At 39.8% G+C, this 26,385-nt stretch overlaps 1 protein-coding gene across 1 annotated transcript in view; it reads right to left on the bottom strand.

The window, feature by feature from the left end:
- Positions 1-2,790: 2,790 nt before the first annotated feature.
- The window catches only part of LOC116971830 (probable ATP-dependent RNA helicase DDX60), an 82,697-nt gene continuing 59,102 nt past the window's right edge, over positions 2,791-26,385 (bottom strand). The window contains exons 27-37 of the mRNA XM_033018966.1: positions 25,918-26,070; positions 22,311-22,415; positions 21,930-22,130; positions 21,186-21,290; positions 16,794-16,947; positions 14,459-14,586; positions 12,317-12,464; positions 6,842-6,996; positions 5,591-5,742; positions 5,426-5,488; positions 2,791-3,498 (exon numbers count right to left, since the gene is read on the bottom strand). Of these exons, the coding sequence (XP_032874857.1) occupies positions 3,393-3,498; positions 5,426-5,488; positions 5,591-5,742; positions 6,842-6,996; positions 12,317-12,464; positions 14,459-14,586; positions 16,794-16,947; positions 21,186-21,290; positions 21,930-22,130; positions 22,311-22,415; positions 25,918-26,070 (1,470 nt within the window). The 3' untranslated portion in view covers positions 2,791-3,392. The remainder of the gene's footprint in view (positions 3,499-5,425; positions 5,489-5,590; positions 5,743-6,841; positions 6,997-12,316; positions 12,465-14,458; positions 14,587-16,793; positions 16,948-21,185; positions 21,291-21,929; positions 22,131-22,310; positions 22,416-25,917; positions 26,071-26,385) is intronic.

The raw sequence follows: 26,385 nt of genomic DNA, 5'->3' as shown, positions 1-26,385 counted from the left end.
CTGGAGTAACTCAGCGGGACAGGCAGCATCTCTGGAGAGAGGGAATGGGTGACATTTCAGGTTGAGACCCTTCTTCAGACTGAAAGTCACAGGAAAGGGAAACGAGAGATATTGACGATGTAGAGGTATATAGAACAATGATTGAAAAATATACAAAAATGTAATGATGATAAAGGAAACAGGCCATTGTTAGCTGTTTGTTGTTCAGACCTACTGAAGAAGGGTCTGGACCCAAAACGTCACTCATTCCTTCTCTCTAGAAGCTGACTGTCCTGCTGAGTTACTCCAGCATTTTGTGTCTTTAAGCCTAGGTCTGAAATCAATTTAAATTTAAGACTTGATTAAAAAGCCATGGATCAGACAGAGAAATCTCAATTTGGAGGGATTTAAGAATGTGTTGGAACGGTTAGGCAAGAATGGGATGCTAGTATTAATTTCTGGACACATTCCAAAACTAGTTACTATTGCAATATATCCAAGGCATTCTAGGACATACTGGAAATGTGATAGTTACTCAAGTTCTTTTCTGTTCAATAAGGGGTTGAACATTCTGGCATGGGCAATCGGCTTCAGGAAAAGCCCTTCACAAACTTGCAATGTTAATGACCTACAACAATGCCAACACAGTTGTAATCTACAACAATCTACTACATTCAATGACTGACATTTAGGATTATCTTTCAAAACATAATTTCATGCCTGCAAATGTAAAAAGGTTGTTGTATAGATTGTGATTATCCAAAAATTGAATTATAAATCCATATGGCTGTAATTGTCTGTATTTTTGTGTCACAATTCAATTTGATACCTGACTACAATAGAAGGAATTTTAAAAGGCACCTGCAATTGCAAATGGTTTAAGCTTTCATCTCTTACACTAAAGGAAGGGTAACGGGAACAGTAAGAATCACTTTCCCCATGGTGGGGGAATCTGAGATGGGGGGGAAATAGGTTTAACATGAAAAGGCAGGTAAAGTGGTTTAAAGGGAACAGGAGAGGACATCTTCCCAGATTTAGTTTAGAGATGCAGCAAGGACATGCCCTCCAGCCTACCAAATTCATGCCAACCATTGATCACCGGTTCACACAAGTGTGACATTATCCAACTTTTTTTTATCCATTCTGTACACATTAGGTGGAATTATTTGAAGCCAATTAACTGACATCGTTGGGAGGAAATGGGAGCATCTAGAGGAAACCGACATGATCACAGAACTCCACAGAAACAGCACCTGAGGTCTGGATTGAACCAACCTCTGGCTTAGTGAGGCAATAGTATACCAGCTGAGCCTCGGTGCAAAAATGGTTGAAATCTGGAATGTGCTGCCTGATGTGATTGAGAGAGATACGTTAACAAAATGTAACACACACAAGCATGTTAATCACAGACATAGTAGACTGTGGAGCTAATGCAAGTATAATGGGATTAATAAGATGGGTGTGACCGTTGGCGATGATGCGGTGAACCAAAAGGGATTATTTTTGTGCTGTACGACTCTTTTTCTAAAGAAATAACAAAGATAAAGTTTTAAATGATACATTACACTAATAGGCCAGTGGCCAGTATTTATTCCTATTAAATCCACTCCTTTATTCTTCACCTAAACCAAAGGGCTGAATGGCCTACTCTTGCATCTATTGTCTATTCCTCTCATCCCTTCTAAATGTGCTTATCCAACCTCCCTTTAAACACATTACCATTTACTCCAATGGCTCAGTGATGCTGAGCTCTACATTCTTATTGCTTTTCATGTAATGACATTTCTTCCAAATTTCCCATTGGATTTTGTGATGACTGGTGTAGTAATGGCCGATAGTAATGATCTGCTACATGCATTGTGCATAGTTAATGTCTCTCTCAAAACCTTATTGAAATATCAGGTTATGCTCAGCAGAAAGAAAAACACAGCCTGTTCATTTTACATGCATAATCCTCACACTCCCAAAAAAACAGAATTAAATGCAATGCCCTGCAAATATTTACCTCCCCACATAGTAAAATTTGTGGGATTTGGTAAACAAAATAGTTGTAACCCACTTTAGGGCATCATGGTTATGAAAGATACAACCAAGGCAAATCTTAACGTAATATTTCAAACTGTCTCCAATAATGTTTCAACTGGTACCACCCACCCGACTTCATTTTAAATAAGAACTCAACATTGCTGCTTTTCAGTGCCACAATCTTTAGGTTTTAGGGCAACAACTGCAATTAGTTGTTGCAATTGTTAAGAATTTAATGGCACTTCACTAGATTTATTTGCTGACCCTGCAAGAGCAATGCAGAAAGAGCAGTTGGACTTATTTCAGAGAACTGTTCAAGCCCAAACTGAAATTGGGACATTAAATCATGCAGTTTACTATTTTGTTGAATGATGACAAATACTTGACATTGGTGAACCACGTATTGTCAAGGAAGCATTAGTTTAAAATGAGCCAAAGACGACATGGTGCCACAATTAAGCCAATTGTTAAAATTGTCTTTATTTGAGCAAAATATTGTTTAAAAAAAGATGCTTTATATTTTATTAATAGCTGAAATTCGTGTCATATACTCATTACTGGCATCCATTTTAACTTTATAACACATAAATTTAAACATGATAACAAGATGCAAAATACTTCAATGTAATGGCTTTTGACATCACTGATGGACCGTGATGGAAACTGCTGTCAAGATTACTTACATTTGATCATGGGGAAAAAGACCTAAAAGATCACCAGCTGGCTTTGTGCCAGTCTCTGAATACGTGGAGAATAGATAAAAGCCATGTGGCTTTGGGTCTTTTTTTTTAACGCGCAGAAGAACAAATCACTCAAACTAGCCAATGAGAAGTAGGACAGGAATGACTTTAATCTAATTAACATGTCAGGGCCATGTGAACAAATACTATGGGTGATATCGGCAGTGAAAACCCAAACCTCTAACATTGTGGCACTGTATATCGAAGCTACATACCACTTTATAGTACTTGATTACAAATATTTCAGTTGAAATGTTAGGTTTGTACATGGTTATACAAAAAAATGAACATGATTGGCACCTCTTGTCAAGCAGCAAATTTAAAAAAAGAAATATTTTGGGGAGAGGGCAAACGTTACCATTATATCCAATGCAGAGGCCACCAGTAACGTTTAGTATTAGAACGCTTCTTTTCATACAATGTTGACCATCTTTAAGTAATAAATTGAACGTAGTGCAATTAAATTTCAACACAATACATGAAATTATCTACTTTTCAGTTTTATTTTATTGTTGACATTACTGAGCTATAAGTTTTCTAAAATGTTCACATGCCCTACACAACATAGTTTCATGTATCAACTCCCCTACATTCAGCAGCAAGAATCCTCAGAGCATGTGAACAAAGCAGTTTTAAATTGCATTGATATTAACTCTTTATCTTTTCAAATTTCTGGAAAAATGTATCCTTTAGTTGTTCAAAGGCCAAAACAACAAGATCATCTTTGTTGTCACATAGTTCCTTGAAAGACGTGCTGGAAAATAAAAAGTTTTTTTTCAAAAACATTAGTATAACTTCATCCCAACGTGTGATGCTCATTAAGAACGTGCAACAAAGTAAGGAATATTGAAATATAATGGGCTACTTGGGTTGAAAGGAATCCACAACTATTTAAAACTAGTGCAGTTTTGGTCATCCCAATATTGTGTGGCGTTTTGGTTATCCCATTACACAAAGGATGTGGTGGCTTTGGAAATGGTGCAGAGAGGTTTACCAGAATGCTGCCTGAATTGGAGGGTTTTAGCTACAAGGAGAAATTGGGACAACTTGAATTGTTTTCTCTGGAGCGTTGGGAGATTGAAAGGAGATCTGATAGAAGTATATAAAATTATCAAGACACTTATACAAGGTCGACAGAACTTTTTCCCCCAACGTGGACGTGTCAAAGATTAAAGGGCATTGCTTTAAGGGGGAAACTTTAAAGGAGATACGCGGAGCATGTTTTTCTTTTAAACAGAGTGGCGAGTGCCTGGAACACACTGCCAGGTGGAAGCAGATTAGATAGTGGTGTTTAAGCAGCTTTTAGATATGTGGATATGTAGGCAATAGGGGGATATGAATCACATGCCACTAGAGATTAACTTGAAATCTTGTTGGTAGAGATATTGGGAGCTAAAGGGCCTGTGCTGTACTATTCTCAGCACTGTGAACTGGTTTTACATTACAGAAGTCCTGCATACGCAACTGAAGTTGGGAAGGAGCCGTTTGTGGATGCAAGATAAAAGTGAAGGCAACTTAGGACCCGAATATAAGCAAACTAGTTAAAGTGCGATATAAAAAGTCATAAAAATCTCAAAATGTCTGAATGGTGCAGAACAACCAAGTGCTGCATTTGGATTTCATTAAAAATTTAAATGGTCAGAAAGCTGGGAGCACCACCAAGTAAGAGCATGGACGTCTGACCTGCTTTCATATCAAAATAATATTTTATACATTAAGTTAAACTCTTCAGAGGTTACAGCAAGCAGAACCTTTCCAAATCAAATGGACACCATTTATTAAATGGCAGTATTAGATTTATTAAAATAAACTTACCGTATTTCCAGGCAATGAAGACGCTATTTTTTATCCGAAAATAAGGCCCGAAAATTTACCTGCATCTTGGGTTGTTAGCCAAGATTGATAGACTTGACGATCCCTCAGTACAGCAACATCAAGAACCATGTTGCTGTACTGAGGGATAGCCAAGTCTATCCTCATTGCTGGCAGCTAATTTAAAAGGACAGCGCTGCTGGGGGGGGGGAAGAAAGAGTTCCTTTCACAGGGTGTGGGGAGTCTGGCCCGGGTCAGCACGACCTGGTTGCACAAAGTAGCAAACTTGGCTGGGCCGCCAGGGGTAAAGTTGCGGGGAGGGCAGGAGCGTTTAGAAGAATCTCACTTAGTAGGTCGGGTGGCTGTGAGCGGCCACCGGGACTGGACAGCGAAACCGCCCGCCACCTCAGCGCCTTCTGCCGGCTCGCCCACAAGCCAGCTACGGTGTCCTTCGGCACAGGCGCAACCGGTGGAGGTGGTGGTTGGCGGGTAGCTACTGCGTGGAAGGCTGGCTGCTCCGTCTCTCTCGCTCTCCCCGTTATGTGATCTCCCTGAGCCAGGAAGTCCCCGTCCCTCAGACGTGAACCGCACAGCGCATTGTGGGACAGGCCAAGATGGAGGCTCCCCGGTCCTCATTGCCTCCTAGAAGGAGTTTCACATCTTCCTTTCTACTGACTAAACCAAACCTTTGTTCCTGTCTCACTAGCCTTTTTTTCAAAATTTAGCAACTCAAAAATAGGGTGCGTCTTCGACGCAGGTGCGTCTTCATTGCCGGGAAATACGGTAATGCAATAGAATAAATTTCACGCTGGCAGTATGGATGAAACATCATCCTATAATTCAATAAACAAAAACATATTCCTTCATACCTGATTGAGCTAAGAGTTAGTTGGAATTCATTGAGGACATTGTAGGCGTCACCCAAATGCAACCTGTAAAGTAAAAAAAAAAAAATTTAAATAATTTAACATGTACCTGCACCTCTCCCCAAGACTGACACAGCATGGTATATGCTCGACTGCAGTTTCACTTACATGTTGTCAGTTAACAAAGGCTTTAGAGAACCATGTCTGTAGAAGTCGATGACATAAGCATTCAGTGGCATCTTCCTGCCATGCTGATCATACTTTGTTAAGCATAGCAGAGGAATGTTGCTTGAAAGGACTTCAATAGTACGCAAAGAAATCTGTAATGATAAATTGTAAAAGAATATGGTTGATCTTTAACACAAATATTTGAAGTCAAATTCAATTAATTAATTTTCAGATTACAACCTTCCCAGGTAAATGAAATTAGCATCTTTCTTGTATTATATGGTCGTCAGAAATTGTTCACATTACATACAAAGCAGATACATGAATCTTTGCAGTTCCCAACAACTACAACCCAATCAAGATCATCATGTGCAGACACACATATAGATTGCAACTCAAATTTCAGGCCACTTTATCAAAACCATTTTCACATGGATGGGCACAAAAAGCTGGAGTAACTCAGCGGGACAGGCAGCATCTCTGGAGAGAAGGAATGGGTGATGTTTTGGGTCAAGACCCTTCTTCAGTCTTACGAAGGGTCTTGACCCGAAACGTCACCCATTCCTTCTCGCAAGAGATGCTGCCTGTCCTGCTGAGTTTCTCCAGCATTTTGTGTCTATCTTCGGTTTAAATCAGCTACTGCAGTTTCTTCGTTTACATGGATGGGAACTCATCTCAGTCCTAAATGGCCTACGCCTTATTCTTAAACTGTGACCCCTGCTTCTGGACTCCCCCAAAATCAGGAACATTTATTCTGCATCTAGTCTGTCCAATCCCTTAAGAATTTCATGTTTGCATATTTTATATGTTTATAGCTAGCTTTTGTTACATTCACCAATATACCGTTTACCAATGTGTGAACTTCACTACTAAAATCTCTTGAACAGCAGGGTGAAAGATTTAAAGATATTTCAAGAGCACGAACTTGTTATGTGCACTGGATACGATTCGGAACAATTACATTCTTTCTTGCTGAAGCTTAGAATTCACAACAGCAGGTCATTTCACCACTGGACTTGCTCTACCATTCAACATCATGGTTGATCATACACCGAAAAAACTTGCTCCCATTCAAAAGCCTGCTCCCACCCAAAACTTCCACGATGATTATTTTGGTGTCCAAAAAATCTATCAATTTCAGCCATATTTCAAAACCACCATGCAGGCAAATTACAACTTATTTCAGTCTAAAATGACTGACCATTGCCTGATATTTTTTTCCCTTGTTGCAAGTAACAAGGTGCAACTTACGCTGTCCACATCGCTCGTCTTGAACAGATCCAAATTAGTAATCCCAGATAAACATACAAATGGAGACACTGCTGTTGTGGGATGATTGTGAAGTCCAGTCAACTGAGTTATGAATTCAGAATTGGATTCCTGGGGAGACCAAGCACCACCGAAGGCTGGGTAGAAAAGGCAACAATAATCAGTATCCGTTAAATTTCATGAAATCATACCCGTTTTTAAAAGAAACATTTAGGTTCTGTTTTAGAATGTCTGGTGGGTTATTTTCGACTGATGCTCGGAGAATCAGTAAAATTATGTTTCCATGAACGGGAGAACAAAGCATCAACTCTACAACTAACTTCCACCCTACCCTGAAATTCATTTGGACTATGAAAACTCTCTCCCATTTCTCAATTTCTCTGTTGCCACATAGGAAAGAATGTCTATTTCTACTACAAACTCACCGACTCCTGCTACTACCTTGACTACAACTACACCCATTCTTACAAGGATGGCATCTCTTATTCTCAATATCTTAGTCCCAGTCGTATCTGTGAGCCTTTCATGACGAGCCTTTCCAATCTTGGACATCCGAGATGTCGTCTTCCATAGGAACAAGTGGTTTCAGTCCCGCTTTTGTGGATGAAGCCCTCGCTCACCTCTCCTGTGTGCCGCAGTTCTTTCCCTCTTCCCAAACACAGAACAACAGAACAAGTTCATCAGTTGGACATTTCACCCCACATTCAACACAGCATTCTCTGACATTTTTGCCACCTTCAACGTGATCCCACTACTAGTGGCATCTTCCTCTCCACCATCCACAGAGACCATTCCCTCTTCAACACCTTGGTTCACTAATCCCTTCCCATATCATCCCCTCCCCAGGAACACCAGTCTTTCACGTCCATCGTGGCTGGTGTCAGAGGTTTACGTGCACTTCCTCCAACCTCGTCTAATGCACTGTGTTCCCGAAGAGGGCTTCTTTACATCGGTGAGACCAAGTAGGCTAGGCGATCGTTTCGCTCTGTCCGCTAAGGCCTGCTGGAGCTACCAGTTACTACCGACCTTTGTCATTGGCCTACTCCATTGCCAGAGCAACGCCACATGTAAAGTGGAAGAGCAGCACCTCATATTCCACTTGGGCGGCCTATAACACAACCGGATGAACACCAAATTCTCCAGTTTCAAGTTACACCCCAGTACACACCTTTCACTCATCATCCTAGTCGGCCTGCTCCTTTTCTCTACTTTGTCACTAATTTCCCACCTGTTCATCCCACAGTCCCAATTTCCCATATATTCTCTCCACCCCCCAGTCCACTTCGTTTTCATACTTAGGTCTTCCTTTTTTCCTAATCTAACAAATCTCTTTCACCTCTAACCTTTGTCACCTCCCTATATCTGCCCATCACTTGCCAGTAGCCCCCTCCCCTACCCACCTCTTTTTCAGCTTTCTCCACCCTACCACAATCAGTCTCAACAAGAGACCTGACACAAAGTGTCATCTATTAATTCTCTTCAGATGCTGCCTGACCCGCTGATTTCCACCAGCGTCGTGTTTTGCTTTTACAGTAAATCAGCCAATAGCCATAACTTTATGCCAATTAAACGGATGCAAACACCACCGAGGATGCAAACTGTTTTGAATTTGAATGCAAGGTTATTATCACTGTCAGAAAGAGCATTACAAATAAAATTTGAAAATTGAATAAATAGTGAAATTAAATAGATGCATGGGGAGAGAAAAAAGAATATCATGGATAGGATGACCCATTCCAACGGCCATATGGATTGTACAAAACATCAATAACAAACACAGGGCAGGGAGGGCCCGATTAACAATTCAACAGACAATCTAAAAAAATGTAATTGAATATCAATATTGCCCCCTCTTAAGACTCCGTGCTTCACAGACCATATCCCAGTGGAAAAAGCTGAAACACAAAACATCCTGAAAACAGTTAGTTTGCATTTAACACGTTTTCCTTGATTATTGGTAGCTAAGCTAGTTGGCGACAAAAGCTTGCATCCAGTTTTATTTTAGAACCTTTCTAAGGACATGGATGATATTGGAAATTATTGGCCATTAGTGCCTTGACACCTTCTTGACACTTGGTCCAGCAATAATTCAAGAGAGTGAGGAGTGTTTAATTGGCATATGTACTGACCATAGAACAAAGTCCTGACTTGCAGCAGCATAAGAGTCCGGTAAACACCATACAGATGAATATTATAAACAAAACTTCAATAAAGTAATAACCACAACACATGCAAAGAAAATCCAAGTTCTTTGTACAATCAAAGACAGTCCACAGAACTTAATTGTTGAGTTTATTGTTCTTTAGTGACCCAGAGCCTGATGGCTATAGGGTGGAAGATATTCTTGAGCCTGGTGGTCAGATTTTTCCAGATTCCTATACTTCTACCCGATGGCAGGAATGAAAGAGAGACTTGCTGGAATGATATGGTCGCTTTTTGAGACAGTGCCTCCTATGGATCCTTATGATGTTGTGGTGGTCAGTACCCGTGACGGATTTGACAGTAACTAGCACTTACTGATCTCCATTGTTCCTGGACGTTAGCGTGGCCGAACCAGGATGTGATGCAACCAGTAAACACTCTCTACCGTATACCTGTAGTAGTTTAAGAGAGTATCCATTGACATAACAAATCTCCTCAATCTTGCACGGAAGTAGAGGTGTGACCAGCTTTCTTTATGGTTGTATCAAAGTGCTGGCCCCAGAACAAATCATCTGAGGAAAGCATGCCCAGGAAGTTGTTGAGTCTTTCCAACACCAACTGCCAGTGAAGACAGGTTCATAGATCCGAGGTTTTCCCTTTCAAAAGTCCACAATCAATGCCTTGGTCTTATTGACATTGAGAGGATTATTGTTTTGGCACCAGTCAATCAGACTATCAATCTCCATTTTTTTACACCGACTCATCATTATCCGTTATTTGTCCAACAACAGTGGCATCATTGGTGAATTTAAAGATGCCACTGAAATAGTGTCTTGCTCCACGGCAGGACTATGGAGCGAGTAGAGCAGGGCCTGCGCACACAGCCCCAAGGTGCTCCTGTGTTGATGGTTATTGAAGGAGTAGCAGACCGATTGTAGTCTGCTGATTACAAAGTCAAGATTCCAACGGAATAGGGATGAGCAGTGACCCAGTTCCCAGAGTTTGATAACGTTTGGAGGGGACGATGGTTTTGAACAGCAAGACGATGAACAACAATCTGATACAGATGTAGGAAGGAACTGCAGATGCTGGTTTAAACTGAAAAAGGGCCTTGACTGGAAACATCACCTATTCCTTTTCTCCAGAGATGCTGTCTATCCCGCTGAGTTACTCCAACTTTTTGTGTCTATCTTCAATCTGATATACATTCTTATTATCCAGGTGGTCCAGTGTGCAGTGGAGACCCAGAGGGATCACATCCACTATTAACCTATTGTGGCAGTAGCAAATTATATTGGGCCCAGGTTCTTGCAAAGTTCAGAATTGATATGCGTCATAAACAATCTCTCAAATATCTTCACCATGGATGTTAGTGCCACCATTTGGTAGTAATTGAGGCATGTCACATTCTTCTTCGACACCTGTATTAATGATGTATTTTTAAAGCAGGTGGGATCATCGATCTTTAGTAATGGGAACTGGGTTTCTGCACATCCATTTGCTATTGGATCCCCAACTTCCTCATTAATAGACCACAATCAGTATGAATTGGCAACACTTCCTTAATAACCTTCAGCACAGTAGCACTTCGAGGCTGCATGCTCAAAACCCTGCTCTACTCACTCTATACCCATGACTGTACAGACAAACACTGTTCCAACTCATCTTTACATTCGCCAACAACCTACTGTTGTTGGATGAATTACGGGTATCGAGACAGAGTATAGGTGGGAGATTGAGTGTCTAATTGAATGGCATCGGAACAACAACCTTGCTCTCGACATCAGTAAAACCAAGGTGCTGATTGTTGACTTTAAAAGAGGAAGGCAGAAGATCCACAAACATGTCTTCATCGATGAGTCGGCGGTGGAGAGCCAACAACTTCAAGTTCCTGGGCTTGTGCATCTGTGAAGATCTGTCCTAGACACAGCACCTTGATGCAAAGAAAGCCCATCTCTACTTCCTTTGAAGTTTGGGGAAATCTAGCATGCAGATGAACACTCTCTTGGACTTCTACAGGTGTACGGTAGAGAGCATATTGACTGCATCACAGCCTGGTCCAACAATATGAACTCTCAGGAACTAAGATTACCAAAAGTGCTGAACACTATCCAGTCCACCACAATTAAAGGGATCAACAAAGCGCTGCCTCAAAAAAGTAGCCCGCATCAAAGACCCATACCGCCCTGGCCTTGCTCTCATTTCACTCCTGCCATTGGGAAAAAGGTATCGGAGTTTGAAAACTGATCTCCAGAGTCTTGAACAGCTTCTTCCCAGCATCCTTCAAGATATTGAACACTGCAAACACTAACTAAATTTTGAACTAGAAACTGTCTTGGTTGCACTATGGACTTTGGGGTATTGTATTGTTTGCAACTCCATTGGGTTTTTTTTAATTTATTGAAATGTTTTTGTTTATTATGTTATCCAATGAGCACTGTATTTATAAATCTATTGTGCTGCTGCAAACAAGAATTTCATTGTTTCATTTCAGTAAATATGACAATTGAAGATTCGAGAGGTTGAAGATGACCGCAAAAAACTCCAGCCAGTTGGTCTGCGCAAGTTTTAAGAATGCGGCCAGGTATACCATCAGTGTTACTATCACGAAGGATCTTGTGATGTTGGCCTCGGTGATTGAGATTATAATGCCAGTGGAAGCTATGGGGTCCGAGAAGCGACAAGGGTATACTCCCTTTCAAGGTGACCATTGAACACATTGAGCTTGTCCGGGAGTGATGCCTCGCTGTCATTTGAGCTGCCCGCTTTTTTCCGCCTCGTAGGAAATAATGGAATGGAAGCCCCTTCATAGCTGCAAAAGCCCATCTCATCCTCCAGTTTAGAGTGAAAGTGTCTCTTTGCCTTTCAGATGGCTTTGGAGGTCATACATGGACTTTTTATATGAACCTGCTACACTAGACTTTGATGGAGAAGCGATGGTTGAAGGTTTTTGGTCCTCTGGTGCTCCAGGACACCTGATGGTGGTAGTTAGCAAGTGACTTCTTCAAATTCGATTTGTAACACTTTGTCCTTCTAAAATGTATTCGCAGTCAACCACACATTATTACATGCAAGCCAGAGAGAGGGTTCACTTCCAGATGCTGAGGGATGTTATTTTAATTTAAACATTATTACTTTTCCTGGCTGTTGCTAGTAAACTGCCAGGTTTAAGATAGTATATGAATTCCCTACCTCTGGAAAACAAGAATCTTAATCATATCCAAAAGTCATGTAAAGGTCTAATGTTGTATTTTGCAAATTACATTTGCAAGTTAAATGCTAAGATGCACAAAAGGGACAAAATGGTATATTTACATGTTCTTGACAGAGGAAGTTGACATTCTTCCAACATATCAGCATGCTTTGATGCAGAAAGGAAGAAGCATCCAAAGATCTCCTGGATACTTCTATTGTATTCATTCACTGCTTCTGCAAATTCTTCTGGAAGATCGTTCAGGAACACCTGGAACAGGAAACAACCCATAATTACTCCCAGTTATAATGTGACGGTAATTTTGACACCTCTGGAGTAAGAACTCTTTTTGCTGATAGCAGCTTTCGCATCTTGCGAATATTATATTCTAATGTAAATATGGGGCAATCATTTTGTTATGATTAGTTTTGATACAAATAGAAAATTAAAACAGAGATATGCTTACATGCAAACTAAATTAGAAATACAATATTTGAAACAGTTTACTTTAGGATTGTGCAATAGGAAAGATCAAGTTGCAAGGGCTATTGTTTTTCAAGAATCCAAGTAACTCCTAGTTCAAATAATAGATTGCTAGATCCCACATGCTACACGGACTCAATAGTTTTATAATTGTGTTGTAATTGTTGTAAACGTTGAAAAAGGAAGAGTTTTCACTTTAATTTACACTTCAGTTGTACAAATACTCAAATACTAAAACTATAAAGTTGTAGAACAAAACCAAAACATGTTCACAAAGGGAATAATGGGGCGGCCCAGTAGCGCAGCGGTAGAGTTGCTGCCTTACAACACCAAAGACCCAGGTTCGATCCCGACTACAGGCGCTGTCTGTACAGTTTGTACGTTCTCCCCGTGACCATGTGGGTTTTCTCCCACACTCCATTGACATACAGGTTTGTAGGTTAATTGGCTTCGGTAAAAATTGTAAATTGTCCCTTGTGTGTAGGGTAGAGCAAGTGTACAGGGATTGCTGTTCGTCACAGACTTGGAGGGCTGAATGGCCCGTTTCTGCACTGTATCTCTAAAGTTGACACTAAAGGAATTTTAAATATGTAGAAGATTTATGCAAATCAAGGCAATACATCAAATGTATAACTTTATAAGCAGAGCCTGTAGTGTACTATATCCGTAGATACAGGTTTATGCAGATACTTAATATAAATAATAGTAATTGTTCATTTTTGTTTAAACCACCAAACCCCAAGCCACCATTTTCTTCAGCCAATGTGCACCAATTGTGATGTTAACGCTGAAACGTGCACACTGGATGTTGATGTGTCACAAGATTACATAGGTTTTGGTGATGCATGGCTTTATCTGTGGCAGGTCATATCTTACTAATCTCATTGTCTTGGGTGAAGCCTTTAGTGAACTTTGGTCAGACCGCATTTGGAGAATTATATGTAGTTCTGGTCGTCCCATTACAAGATGGATGAGGAGGCTTTGGCATGGCCGCAGAAGACATTTACCAGAATGTTGCTTGGATTAGAGGGCATCACCTATAAGGAGAGGTTGCACAAACTTGGATTCTTTTCCCTAGAGTATCAGAGACAGAGGGGAGACCTGACACAAGAAATCAAATGAGGCATAGATACAGCCGTCAGAACCTTTTTCCTAGTCAAATACAACAAGGCATAAATTTACAGTGATCGGGGCAAAGTTTAGAGGAGGCGTGCAGGGCAAATTTTTTTTTTTTTTTTTTAAACGCACAAAAATTAGTGAGAGTCTGTAACGTACTATCAAGCGCAGCAGTGGAGACAAATACAATCGCAGCATTTCGGATAGGCACAAGACTATGCAGGGAATGGAAGGATATGGATCACATGCACACAAGAAGAAATTATTGAATGTGGCATCATGTTCGAATGGATATTGTGGACCAAAAAGGCCTGTTCCTGTGCTGTGCTGTACTGTTCTATGTTCTAAGTGCAATAAACAGTGTCAAAAATTCATTACAAATAAACTCACTATCAAGGGAAGTAAACTTTACTTAGAATATTTTCTTGAGATTCGACTACTAAAAATAGGAAAAATAATGCGTGGAACAGCTCTCGGAATATAGAATAAAGAGGCCGGATATCACTTTAGAAGTTAAACAGGGCAGGGAGAAACCTTGGATTCAACAAAGACTGGAAAACCAGAGACAATTTTGAGATATCAATGATTAAAACAGCAGGCAAAAATTGAATTATGCACAAATCATGTCAATTCCTGATGTCCCGAATTGTTTCACACTTGCACACCTTAGACTGGTGGAACGTGGCAGAGCCCCTTTCAGTTGAACACGCAGGAAGGTAAATCCTTCCAAAGATGTTTGCCAATATTAGAAGTAAAGACTCCATGACTTCTTCAGGGAAGCGTGCTGCACCTGCTAAAATATGCCACAATCAAAAGCAACAGATTAGTACAATCCTTTATTTTCACTGTAAATATAAAGCAGTAGTAATTGCACAAAACTAGCCACATACTTTAAAAAACATTCATAACAATGGACATATTTGTCAATTGTGTTTGAAACCCTTAAACCACCAGTCATTCGTCTGTTCAGATGGCATGCATCATTTATGTTCAGGACAGCTGACCCATTAATAGACTTTATCAAGGCCAGTTTGCATTAACCAGCTGGAAGGACAGGAATGATTCACTATCTTCTATTCATCGTTTAATAGCTACTCTGCAAAGCCACAACCCAAACGTGCACATTTGACTGACTCCCATAACCGCAATAAAGGATATAATGGACTGTTCATCCACCCACCTACCTCTTGCCCATGCCAGAACTTGTTTGTGAGATCCTTTTATCCAATGGAGGCTGGCTCCTAAGCTTTGATCGCCAAGGTTTCTCAGAAAGCTGCCTTGACACTGTGACAAAAAAAACTCCCACTTCGTCCAAAGTGGGAAGCATTGTGCACACTGTAGATGAAGATCCGGGGCACCGTTTGATCCCTTACTCCCCTCCCCCATGGTCTGACTCTCCCCAGAGATCAATGGCAATTAGACTCAAGAACAATATTAGTTCTGGTTTCATCACTGGACCCTGGATCCTTTTCCAGCTATGGTCTAAGATATTTTAACCTGGAGAGTAAAGATCTGACAGTGGAGAAAGGCATGAAGCTTGTGGCTTTTAAAAAAAATAAAACACATCTAGTTACGGATAGTTAAAATAAAACTAATTTCTCACAGGGGGCCCTTGGAAGTGGATTGGATTGTCAAACCACCTTAACGTACGAAATTATTACTAATCTGACATATTTTTAGAAACATAGAAAATAGGTGCAAGAGGAGGGCATTCGGCCCTTCGAGCCAGCACTGCCATTCATTGTGATCATGGCTGATCGTCCCCTATCAATATCCGTGATATTTGCATTCTTCAATGTTACTGACCACCAGCAACTGATCCCCGAATCAAGGAGCCAACCTTTCAGGAAAACAGTTCCCAAGACAAACATGACATAAAATAAGTGACCAGAGGCTTACTGACATAAGAAAATTAGGTGGCACAATGATGCAGCGGTTGGGTTGCTACCTTACAGCACTAGAGAAACCCGAGATTGCAGACCACCAGTGCCAGGATTTTGTCCGATTAGTTTGCTTAGTACTTATTTTACAGTGACAATTATTGTTTAACTTTCTTCTTTCTTTTCCATCATTAAATCTTCAATGTTGTACTGTAATAAAAAGAATCTGCAGATGCTGGCTTATACCAAATATAGACTAAAACGCTGCAGTAACTCAGCAAGTCAGGCGGCATGTCCGAAGAAGGGACCCAACCCAAAACGTCAGCTATCTATTTTCTCTAGAAATGCTCCCCGACCGGCTGGGTTACTCCAGCTTTTTGAGTCCATCTTCAATGTTCTACTATTGGAATGCCTTTATATCCCATGAAATCAAATACAAGTAATTCAACTATAACATAATAGTTGCCTTCTTCAGAAACACCATGTTGTAGAAAATCAGGCTTGCAATAAAGTGTTTTATTCTGCAGGATTTTCAAAAATAAAGGCATTTTCAATAACAGTACATTTATTTTTTGTTACTGGATAAAAATGTTAAAGAATATATGTTACATTGCTTTATAGAGTACTATTGTACAAGTGCCAAAATAAGTAATTGGTTGTCAATTTCAACAGACATCTGCAGTTAAAATAACATCTTTGTTCTTAAAAGACAATAATATCTGATTACTGCGGGGGACCATATAGAAACATGTTTATTATTCCCCTAAATTGTGTAAATCCAAGACAGTCATTTTTCTGTGCTTCAAATTCCAATTGAAATCACATAAAACATAATTCAGCTCACATAATGCAAATATTGTTCTCCACTTCATGTTGTGGAAACATGCTGTAGTAGAATTAGCTGCACAAAATAGTTCACCAAATTGCTCAAACTTTTCTTACATCCCAATGGAGAATTTGCCCCATGAAGAAATAGAGCTGATGTCCGAATAAACTTAATTCACAACAAAAGCACTGTTTGAAAGAATACTTTTCAGCAAACCAGACTATCTGGCACAAGAAACGTTTCCTTCAGATCATAGCTTCTACTTGAAGTTCCAGTTAAAAGTGATGGCCTTACCTTTCCGTGCTGCTTGGTCAGTCGGAATACAAATTTTGTGAAACAGACCTTTCACAAGGAAACTGACAAAGATAAAATTGGCTGGTTCATGCTGATGCAAGTGGGTCACCAGACCTGCAAATGCGTGTGGCACTCCATTCAAATCCAAAAATCTCTGCAAAAACAAAATGTCACTGACTTTCAAATGAACTCTGTACTAACAATCCATTGTTGAAATGTCATCATGGATGTCTGGAATTAATTATTCAATTAATTAGATAGCAAGCCTAGAATTAAATAGAAACACTCATCAAGAATGGTGATCTTGAAACTTAATAATCCATCTGGTTTGGCCAATGGGTGCCAAGGGAGCAAATTTGCTACCGTTAGTGATCTGGTCTGCAAATATGCAACATAGCCAATTCATCCCTGGTTTTTGAAGTGACAGAGATCCATTTAATTTAATCAAAATTACTATTTTAAACCAGAATGAGGAACCACTTCAAATGTAGCAATGCCCAATCAGCCTACAGAACTTTGCAATGATCTTCTCACAGATGGAAGTCTGAACTAAAACAAATGGGCAGAGCAAAAAACCTGCGAGTCATACCCAATCAAATCTACTGCCAATCAGCCAACTCATTCACAACATCTGCAAACAGTTCCAACAGCTAGACAGTTGTAAACATCTCACAGATGAGAGATGTTTACAACCAATGCAGAGTGACTCAGAGTCCTCCATACAACCCAACCTTGAAGTCTCATGGCATCAGGTCAAAGGCAGGCTAAAATCCATATCTACAACCATCCTCCTTCAGTTAATCAATCACTACTTTACCATATTCAACAATATTTGGAAATGTTTACAATGGTTGGGGCACAAAATATAGTTTGGGTGGGGATAAGAAAGCTCACCAAGTCTAGCACATTTGCACTCTCACTGACACAGTTGGCCAGATGTGAGAGACAGCAACCAGAGTGAGTTGGCAACAGGGGATGAATGAATGCATGCTATTCCATTCCATTAGTAACCTAATGGTTCTCTATCTACCATTGCTAGGGGGCAAAAAAAGAATGTAATGAAAAAGTGGGAAAGGTGGCTATCTGGACCACCACAAGGGGAACCAAAAGTCAGCTGCTTACACTTAACACAAAGTTAAGTAGCTATGCAATTAAAGGATCACATGAAAGCCCTGCATACCTGCCACATCTATTTGTGAGTGGTGGTCAATTAAACTCTTAAGTCGCCGCAATTCTAAAGAGCATCCCCATTTTCAACGACAGAATGTCCAGCATGCAAGTGCCAAGAGCAAAGGCTGAACCTTAATTGTTAAGAATAGATTATCCTTCTCGGTTCTCTCCATCATCCCTATCATCCCAGAAATATTTAACTCATTCTGTATAATATCAATAAATAATTGACATCAGTGGATACAGCAAAAGCCAAGCAACAGGCAAACAATAATAATGTGCATTCGAGAACCTCATTCCAAAACATCTCTAGCCAAGTTTCTCCATTACAGACAGCAGGGGCACTAGCACAACAATGCCTAGATAGACCTACAAAAATCAAGAGAAATGCAGTCCAGCTAATCACCGATCCACCCCTCTGCCATTCCCTAAACTAAATCAACAAGAAGGCAATGAAAGTGGCATCAATGTTTTAAGGAAGCATCGTATGCTGATAACCTGCTGAAGGATGCTCTGGTTTAAATTTGCTAGTATCACTACTCCAAATCACAATTACACCCTTTGGTCCAAACATGGATCTATGAACAGAGTTTAAGATGTGAATGATAGTGAATTAAATAGTCATTTAACCAAGTGCATCAAGGAGCCTGGGTAACACTAATCAATGTCCACCAAGAAGAAAAACACAAGTGTAAAAGTAATATTGGTTAAAGGAAACAATCTGCAGGAGTTAGAGTAATATTGGTTAGCATAAGAGATGATTCTAGTTACTGAGGATATATCATTCCAGCCCCAGGTCAACACTGCATGAGTTCCTCAGACCAGTATCCTTGAAACAGACTTTTTAACTGCATTGTCAATGGACCTTCATCAGAAGTTGGGATGTCTGCTAATCCCTGCACAATGTTCAACTCCGTTCAGAACTCCTGAGAAAATGAAACAGTCGATAACTGCAGTATCTGGATTTTCGTAACATTCAAACTTGGATTGATATATACAAGTCAGTCATGTCATAGAAGGTGTTGAGCAAAGAGAGTTTCGAACAAGAAGTCGAGCAACCTAACTTCTCATTTAATGGATTACCATTATTGAATCAATCGCCACCAACATTCTGGAGATCATCCCAGTGAACAGAAACTCAACTGTAGCTATAAGAGCATGCTTGAGACTTGGATGCTTGGACTTGGAAGTGATTCACTTCTGATATACCAAATACATCCCTTCATGTGCAAGGCTGGATGAATGTAGCTATAACTAAAACAAGCACCCTGGTATTATCCTGTTGCAGCTTGAAAAAACTTTGGTTAGGTTGCATTTAGAATATTGAGTGCAGTTCTGGTTGGCCCATTACAGGAAGGACGTGGAGGCTTTGGAGACTTTAGAGTATTGTATTCAGTTCTGGGCACCATATTATAGAAAATATGTTGTCAAGCTGGAAAGGATACTGAGAAGATTTACAAGGATGTTGCCAGGACTCAAGGTTCTGATCTATAGGGAGAGGTTGAGTAAGCTGTGATTCTATTCCTAGGAGCGCAGGAGTATAAGGGGTGATCTTATAGAGGTGTTTAAAATCAAGAGAGGAATAGATCGGGTGGATGCACAGAGTCTCTTGACCATAGATGGAGAAATCGAGGACCAGAGGACATAGGTTTAAGGTGAAAGGGAAAAGATTTAATAGGAATCTGAGGGGTAACTTTTTCCATACAAAGGGTGGTGGGTGTATGGACCAAGCTGCCCAAGGCAGGGACTATCCCAACGTTTAAGATACAGTTAGTCAGGTACATGGATAGGACAGGTTTGGAGGGATGTGGACCAAATGCAGGCAGGTGTGGGCAAATTGGGCCGAAGGGCTTGTTTCCATGCGGTATGACTCTAATGCAGAAGCATTTTACCAGGCTGCTTGAATTAGAGGATATTTGTTAAAAGGACCAACTTGGATTATTTTCTGTGCTTTGGGGGCTAAATAGAGACCTTATAGTTGTTTATTAAGGGATGAGATGCATTGCTAGAGCACACAAAATATTTTTTCTTCAGTGGGCATGTCAAATACTGCTGGGCATAGCTTTAAGGTGAGGGGCAAATTTAAGGGAGATGTACATGGCAAGTTTTTTTGTTTTTTTTAAACACAGGCAGTGGCAAGTGCCTGGAACCCACTGCTAGGAACAGTAATAGAAGCAGATATGTTAGTGGCATACAAGATGCTTTTAGGCACAAACATGTAGGGAATGGAGGAACAGGGGCCATGTGCAGGCAGAGATGAGCTCAATTCAGCATCATGTTCGGCACAGGCATCGTGGGGTCAAAGGGCATGTTCCTGTGTTGTACTGTTCTATGTGGTACAAAGCAGCCCTCTTGACTAGCACATTACACATTGGCAATGCATTATCCATAAATGGACGACTGCCAGGCAGCTAGTCCACTCGGGCAATACCTCTCAAACTCCAAAAAGGATAAGCACAGCAGTTGCATGGGAATACTGTCACTCATGGGTTCCCCAAGTTTCACACCATCCTGCCTTGGAAATAGAAAATAATTCCTTATTGCAAAATTCACTCACTCTATACAGATGGACAAAAGCTCTATGGCTCATAACTCGGCTCACTACCATCTTCTGATGGCACGTGGAAATGTGCAATAAATCTGGACTCTACCAATGATGTCCGCACATCATACAGTGAATTAAAGTGAAAGGCTCAATACAATCTTCTGTGTTGGCTGTGTGAATCACATCAGTGGGTAGAGGGGTGCCGATGCCAATAATTGAGGACTCTCACCACGTGCTTCCAACCAAAAAACATGGACGTTAAGACAGAGTGATTGCACTTGATCACTATAGTCATGGTCCTCAAACAATATAAAACTGGATGTATATGTTGGCATGATTGCTGCAATGTTACAGAGCAATGAGCTAAGGCCACACATTTTATTTCTACTTTGAAACTTTCCTTGCTAAAGAATCTCATTTGGCAATAGCAAGCAATATCCAGTAATATGCCAACTTCAGGATTATTTACCCAGTACCACTAACCTTGTACCAGTAGAGCCACCCATATTGACCCGATTGTGAAATTTCAACAAAAAAAAATTCTAATTGCTAGTCTTTATTCAACTTGCACTTACTTTAGAGCTTCAGTCTCAGTTGCAGACATTTACAGTTGTGGCAGACATGGAGACCAGTAATCAACTTTTTGTTTCTTTTTAAAATTAACTTTAAAAGCCTACCTCTTTGAGAAGAAACTGTAAGCAGAACATAAAGTACAACTTTAATGTTATCTGTCTCTTCTGCTTATCGTAGCACAGCATAGAATGTTGCAGCAGAGACAAAGCCTAAGGGGAGAAATAAATGTTTCCAGTGATTATGAATGGCACTAAATGTACGAAACAGCTTTATATTAACCAGTGTATCATTCTGTAGAATTTGCTGTGTATTGAAATACACCAATGAGTATTTTTGATTTATATATTTTTTAAATGGTGATTTACCAAGCAACAATATTGAAATAACTGAAAACTAGAATGGGGAGGAGAATCAATTTTGCGCAACTGCACAAATAAAGCAACAAAGTGTTTTCATCCCATCAAGTTCAAAATGACAGTTTACTTTAATGCTTTGGTTCAATTTTGAAGATAACAGGAGTGACAAAATGCTATTTTTTTGCCATTTTATCCATTTAAATCTTCCCATTTTAAACACTCAGAGGCAATTGTCATTTTACCATCAGGATTTGCATTTAAAAGATGAAACATAAAATATATTTCCAAATTTTATCATTCTATTGATGGATATCCATGTCAAATCATTAAGATCAAACAAGCAACCATAACCCTGACATATTTTTGTTTGTGTCAGTATTTTTAAGCAATCTCAGCAATATATTTTAAATGATTTTAGCGATGATATTGAAATAAAAATCGAAAGCGGTTAAATTAAATATTTGTGACTTGGCTTGCCAGTTAACTAAGTACCTTGGCTTCTGCATCCATTTTGTCATCCGATTTAGCAATCAGCATCATAAGACGAAGCACAAGGGAAATAGACAAAGGAAACTGACCCCTAAGTTGGGGAACGCTTGCTTTGAGAAGTCTTTGCACTTTGGGCAATGGGACACAATAAAAGATCACATTGCCAATCACATCAAAACCTCGTCTTCCAGCTCGGCCAGACATCTGTAAAGAGAACAACAGGAAGTTAAGCTTTTGAAAAATTAAGCTTTAATTACAATTTTATGGCACCAGAATTCTTTTAAAAATTGATTATTTAGAGGTGGAAAAATGCAATTATTTTACTTTTAAGTGGTTTATTTAGAATATATTTAAAATAAATCACAATATGGATGGATGTGATACCTGTCTGTATTGCAGTGCATCCAGTGAAACAGAATCATCAAGAAAGACAACAGTTTTACATGGCATGTTAATTCCCAACGCAAGAGTGCCAGTAGCAGTTACAACCTACAGAAAAACAAATTCATGAAATGAATAAATCACAGCTAAAACAAAAAATGCATCCTTATATGTGCTTTGTTACATTGCTAGAACTTTCCACAGTGGAATGATTATAGTATTAGAATCTGGCAATTTCATCAAGAACCAATAGTATTTGGTTCTTAAATCAGTTTTATCACTTGTTTTTTACCAAATCTATCAAATCGTATTTTCACATTATTTAGTTTTGCACGCCAGAACCCATTCTAGAAGTAACTAAACAATTACCTCAGAAATTTGTTATTTTTCCCTGGGATCAACTAGTCGCATAAAAGTTACATAAAACAAATTGAGCTTCATTTTGAATTTTTGTTAATTTTAAAGAGATTAACCTTCCGGTGACACCAACTGCAAGTGCCCACACTTGTGCTGCACTGTTACTTCCAGCACTGGCCTGGAGACAATCATCCGCAGGAACACTGGCTGCAGCACGTCAGTGGGCCAGGTACATTTATCCCAGAGTAAATGGCCAACAACACAGACTAACAGCCTGTGAGACTCTACCTCCAGTCTTGTTGCTTCACCAGTTGAAGACATCACTGCGGATGAATGTTTATAAACATCTTTACTTTCAACAAAATAAAGAAACTATTTAAAAAATAAAAATATTCACGTTCGTCCAACATGCATTTCAGCCCTTGATAATTTTGATGGCAAGGGATCCACAGCTCTCCCAAGTACAGAATTCTGAGGATTCACAATTCTTAAGTTTTTTTTAGTCTTAAAATGGTGATCCAATATTCTGCTCCACACTTCCCTTACCAACCCAGCCAACTTTAATTTCTTTCCCCCAGAAGAAATATCCTCACAGCACCTAACCTTCTTTGAATCGTATATATCAGTAACTCTATTTTTTCCAACCAAATCTATATTTCAAGTTTCTGAAACATGGCCCTCAAAGGCACTGGTAGAATGAGTCCCACTGATTCACCACCATCTGACTAAAGAAACTCCTTATTTTATTCTGAGGCAGTATCCTCTGGTCCTAGACTCTCCCACCAGTGGAAATATCCTCCAGATTCAGGAACAGTTTGTTTGCAACTGTTATCAGGCAACTGAACCATCTAATCACCAACTAGAGAGCGGCCCTGACCTACCATCTTCCTTATTTGAAACCCTCGGACCATCTTTAATCTTGCACAACTAAAAGATTATTCCCTTTATCCTGTATCTGTACACTGTAGACAGTTTGATTGTAATTATGTATAGTCTTTATTGTGACTGGATAGCAGGCAACAAAAAAGGTTTGCACTGTACCGTGGTACACTTTTCTTAAATAAACTAAACTTAAACTAACACTAATCTAATACATCAATTGATTCCGACGCCACTGGGATGCAGGATGCAGGCCATCAGTTCAGGAGTCAGTGTCACTTCAATCCCATTATTTTGCTTGGGGATCTATTCTATTCCTCCTCCAACCTCATCTATTGCATCCGCTGCTCTAGGTATCAGCTGCTCTACATCGGTGAGAGCAAGCGTAGGCTTGGCGATCGCTTCGTCCAACACCTTCTCTCAGTTTGCACTAACCAAACTGATCTCCCAGTTACCTTTCTGTCCTGGGCCTCCTCCATGGCCAGATTGAGTCCCATTGCAAATTGGAGGAGGAACACCTCATATTTCGCTTGGGCACTTTACACCCCACCGGTATGAACATTGACTTCTCCAATTTCAGGTAATAATAATAATAATAAATTTTATTTAATGGGCGCCTTTCAGACATCTCAAGACATCTCCCTCCTTCCCCTTCCTTTCCCAGCTCTCCCACAACCTACTGTCTCCGCCTCTTCCTTTCTTCTTCCCGCCCCCCCCCGCCCCCCCACATGAGTCTGAAGAAGGGTCTTGACCCGAAAAGTCACCTATTCTATCGTTCCATAAATGCTGCCTCATCCGCTGAGTTTCTCCAGCATTTGTTTACCTTCGATTTTTCCAGCATCTGCAGTTCTTTCTTAAACTATTCTTCAGTGATAATCGTTTTAAGTTCCTTAATAAATTTTTACACCGAGAATTTATTCTATTATTAGACAGGATGTACAGCAAAAGATGCTGTTAGCACCAATGCCAAATTTTAGAACTTCCAAAAATAAATTGGGCAAGTCCTCCAGAATTTGCCCAATAACAAACTCTAAATAACAATAAGAATTGAAAACTTCAAAAGTTACAGAAATTAAGGTGACAGGATCCCCAAGAATATTTACTATGTAACTGAGTATTGGTAAAATAACAAATGCCCAATTTGAAATGGATCCCTGAAATCAAGGAATTCAACAATAGTCTCAAGAGTCCCATTGCATATGTAGCAAACTACAAGGGGAATTGATGTCGTTTTTAGAACGTTCAATTGATATTCCAATTATGATAACTATCAGTCTATCAACATATTGTTTCAGATGCTCAAGTGCTCAAATTAGGCAAGAAAATATTCCTGCCATTTCCTGCTTTTATGCTAGATTCCATGGAGGAATATAGTGACAAACTTCTCCCCGCTCTAATAAAGTCTAATAATAAAGAGTGAGTACATGATCTCAGTTCTGACTTACCTTACAAAACATGTACATCAAGTAAAATTTTTCTTTTTTTAAATCACATTGCAAAGTCATGATAGACTTTGTACTTTAGACCAGTGGTTCTCAAATGGGGGTACGCGTACCCCTGGGGGTACGTGAAGGCATTCCAGGGGGTACGTGAGATTTTAAAATTGCGCTGGTTAGGGGGTACTTGGCTGAAAAAATATTTCACAGGGGGTACATCACTGAAAAAAAGGTTGAGAACCACTGCTTTAGACAAATGTACTTGTCACTCTCCCATCTTGGTATGACCCAGAAGTAAAGACAAATTTTAATTGCTGCTTTTCAGGCAACAATAAATCACCAATGCCTGTCATTTGTTGCATAACCATCACTTTGTCCGCTCCCCCTTCACTGCTGTCTCCTCAACCTTTGAAGTTGTCAGCGACTTCAAGGATGGAGGCGTTTTTGACAGTGGAGCAGGAGCCACAACAACGGCCATGTCAACTGGATGGTATGGCAGCTGGTGAAGAAGGGCGCCTAGATTTAAGGTGAAATTACAGTGCTGGATTAACAGCAGATTGATGTCTGAAGAAGGGTCCCGATCGAAAACGTCAACTATCCATATTCTCGAGATGTTGCCTGACCAGCTGAGTTATTCCAGTACTTTATGTCATTTTGTGTATTGAACGGCATCTGTAGTTCTTTGTTTCTACCTAGTTTTAAGATGATTCCGATATGGAAAATCAGACATAAGCAAGGATTTGCGAAACATAACCCTTAAGTAAGTCGGGAAATGTCTGTATTGGCTGCCCTACCCTCGGTCACAAAGAGGGACCAGAAATAAAATGGATTACTATAGTATATCACAACATTAAATCCAAAAGAGTAGCACAATAGCACTAAAAGATTCAGTGAGCTCTGGCTTAGTTGAACACAATCCATGTTCATTAAACACTGACCCTGGCAAATCCAAGTCTGAAGAGCATCTCCACAGCTTGTCTTCCTTTACTGTTTAATGAAGGATGATGAAATCCAATGCCTCTCTCCAAATAAAAGCGCAACTGATTTGCTGTTTTGGCTTGTTGCAATCGTTGAAAGATTGTATCGAGAATCTAGAGAATTTAAAACATATTGGCTGATCATTATTTTGGAATACAAACTTTATACCATTAAAACTATGATTTAAATTTAACAGCATAGATGATTAAAGTTCACGTTAGCAAATTTTACATGTAGTTATATGAACCATTCTTCATTCATGGTGTTGTTTTCCAATGTGTTTGAAAAATATTTTTTCTTTCAGATAATTGTAAAAAATCAAAACTACATCTATTTTATTTACTTACTAAATTGTTAACAGCACACAGTTGTCGTTAGTAGAGGTTTTTGTTGGCAATTGTATAACCTTTTTTTGTTTCCTTTATAAA

The sequence above is a fragment of the Amblyraja radiata genome, chromosome 1, assembly GCF_010909765.2.
Source record: "Amblyraja radiata isolate CabotCenter1 chromosome 1, sAmbRad1.1.pri, whole genome shotgun sequence".
Lineage (NCBI taxonomy): Eukaryota > Metazoa > Chordata > Chondrichthyes > Rajiformes > Rajidae > Amblyraja > Amblyraja radiata.
The sequence above is the reverse complement of the archived record's forward strand: the minus strand, read 5'-3'. Positions and strand labels throughout refer to the sequence as shown.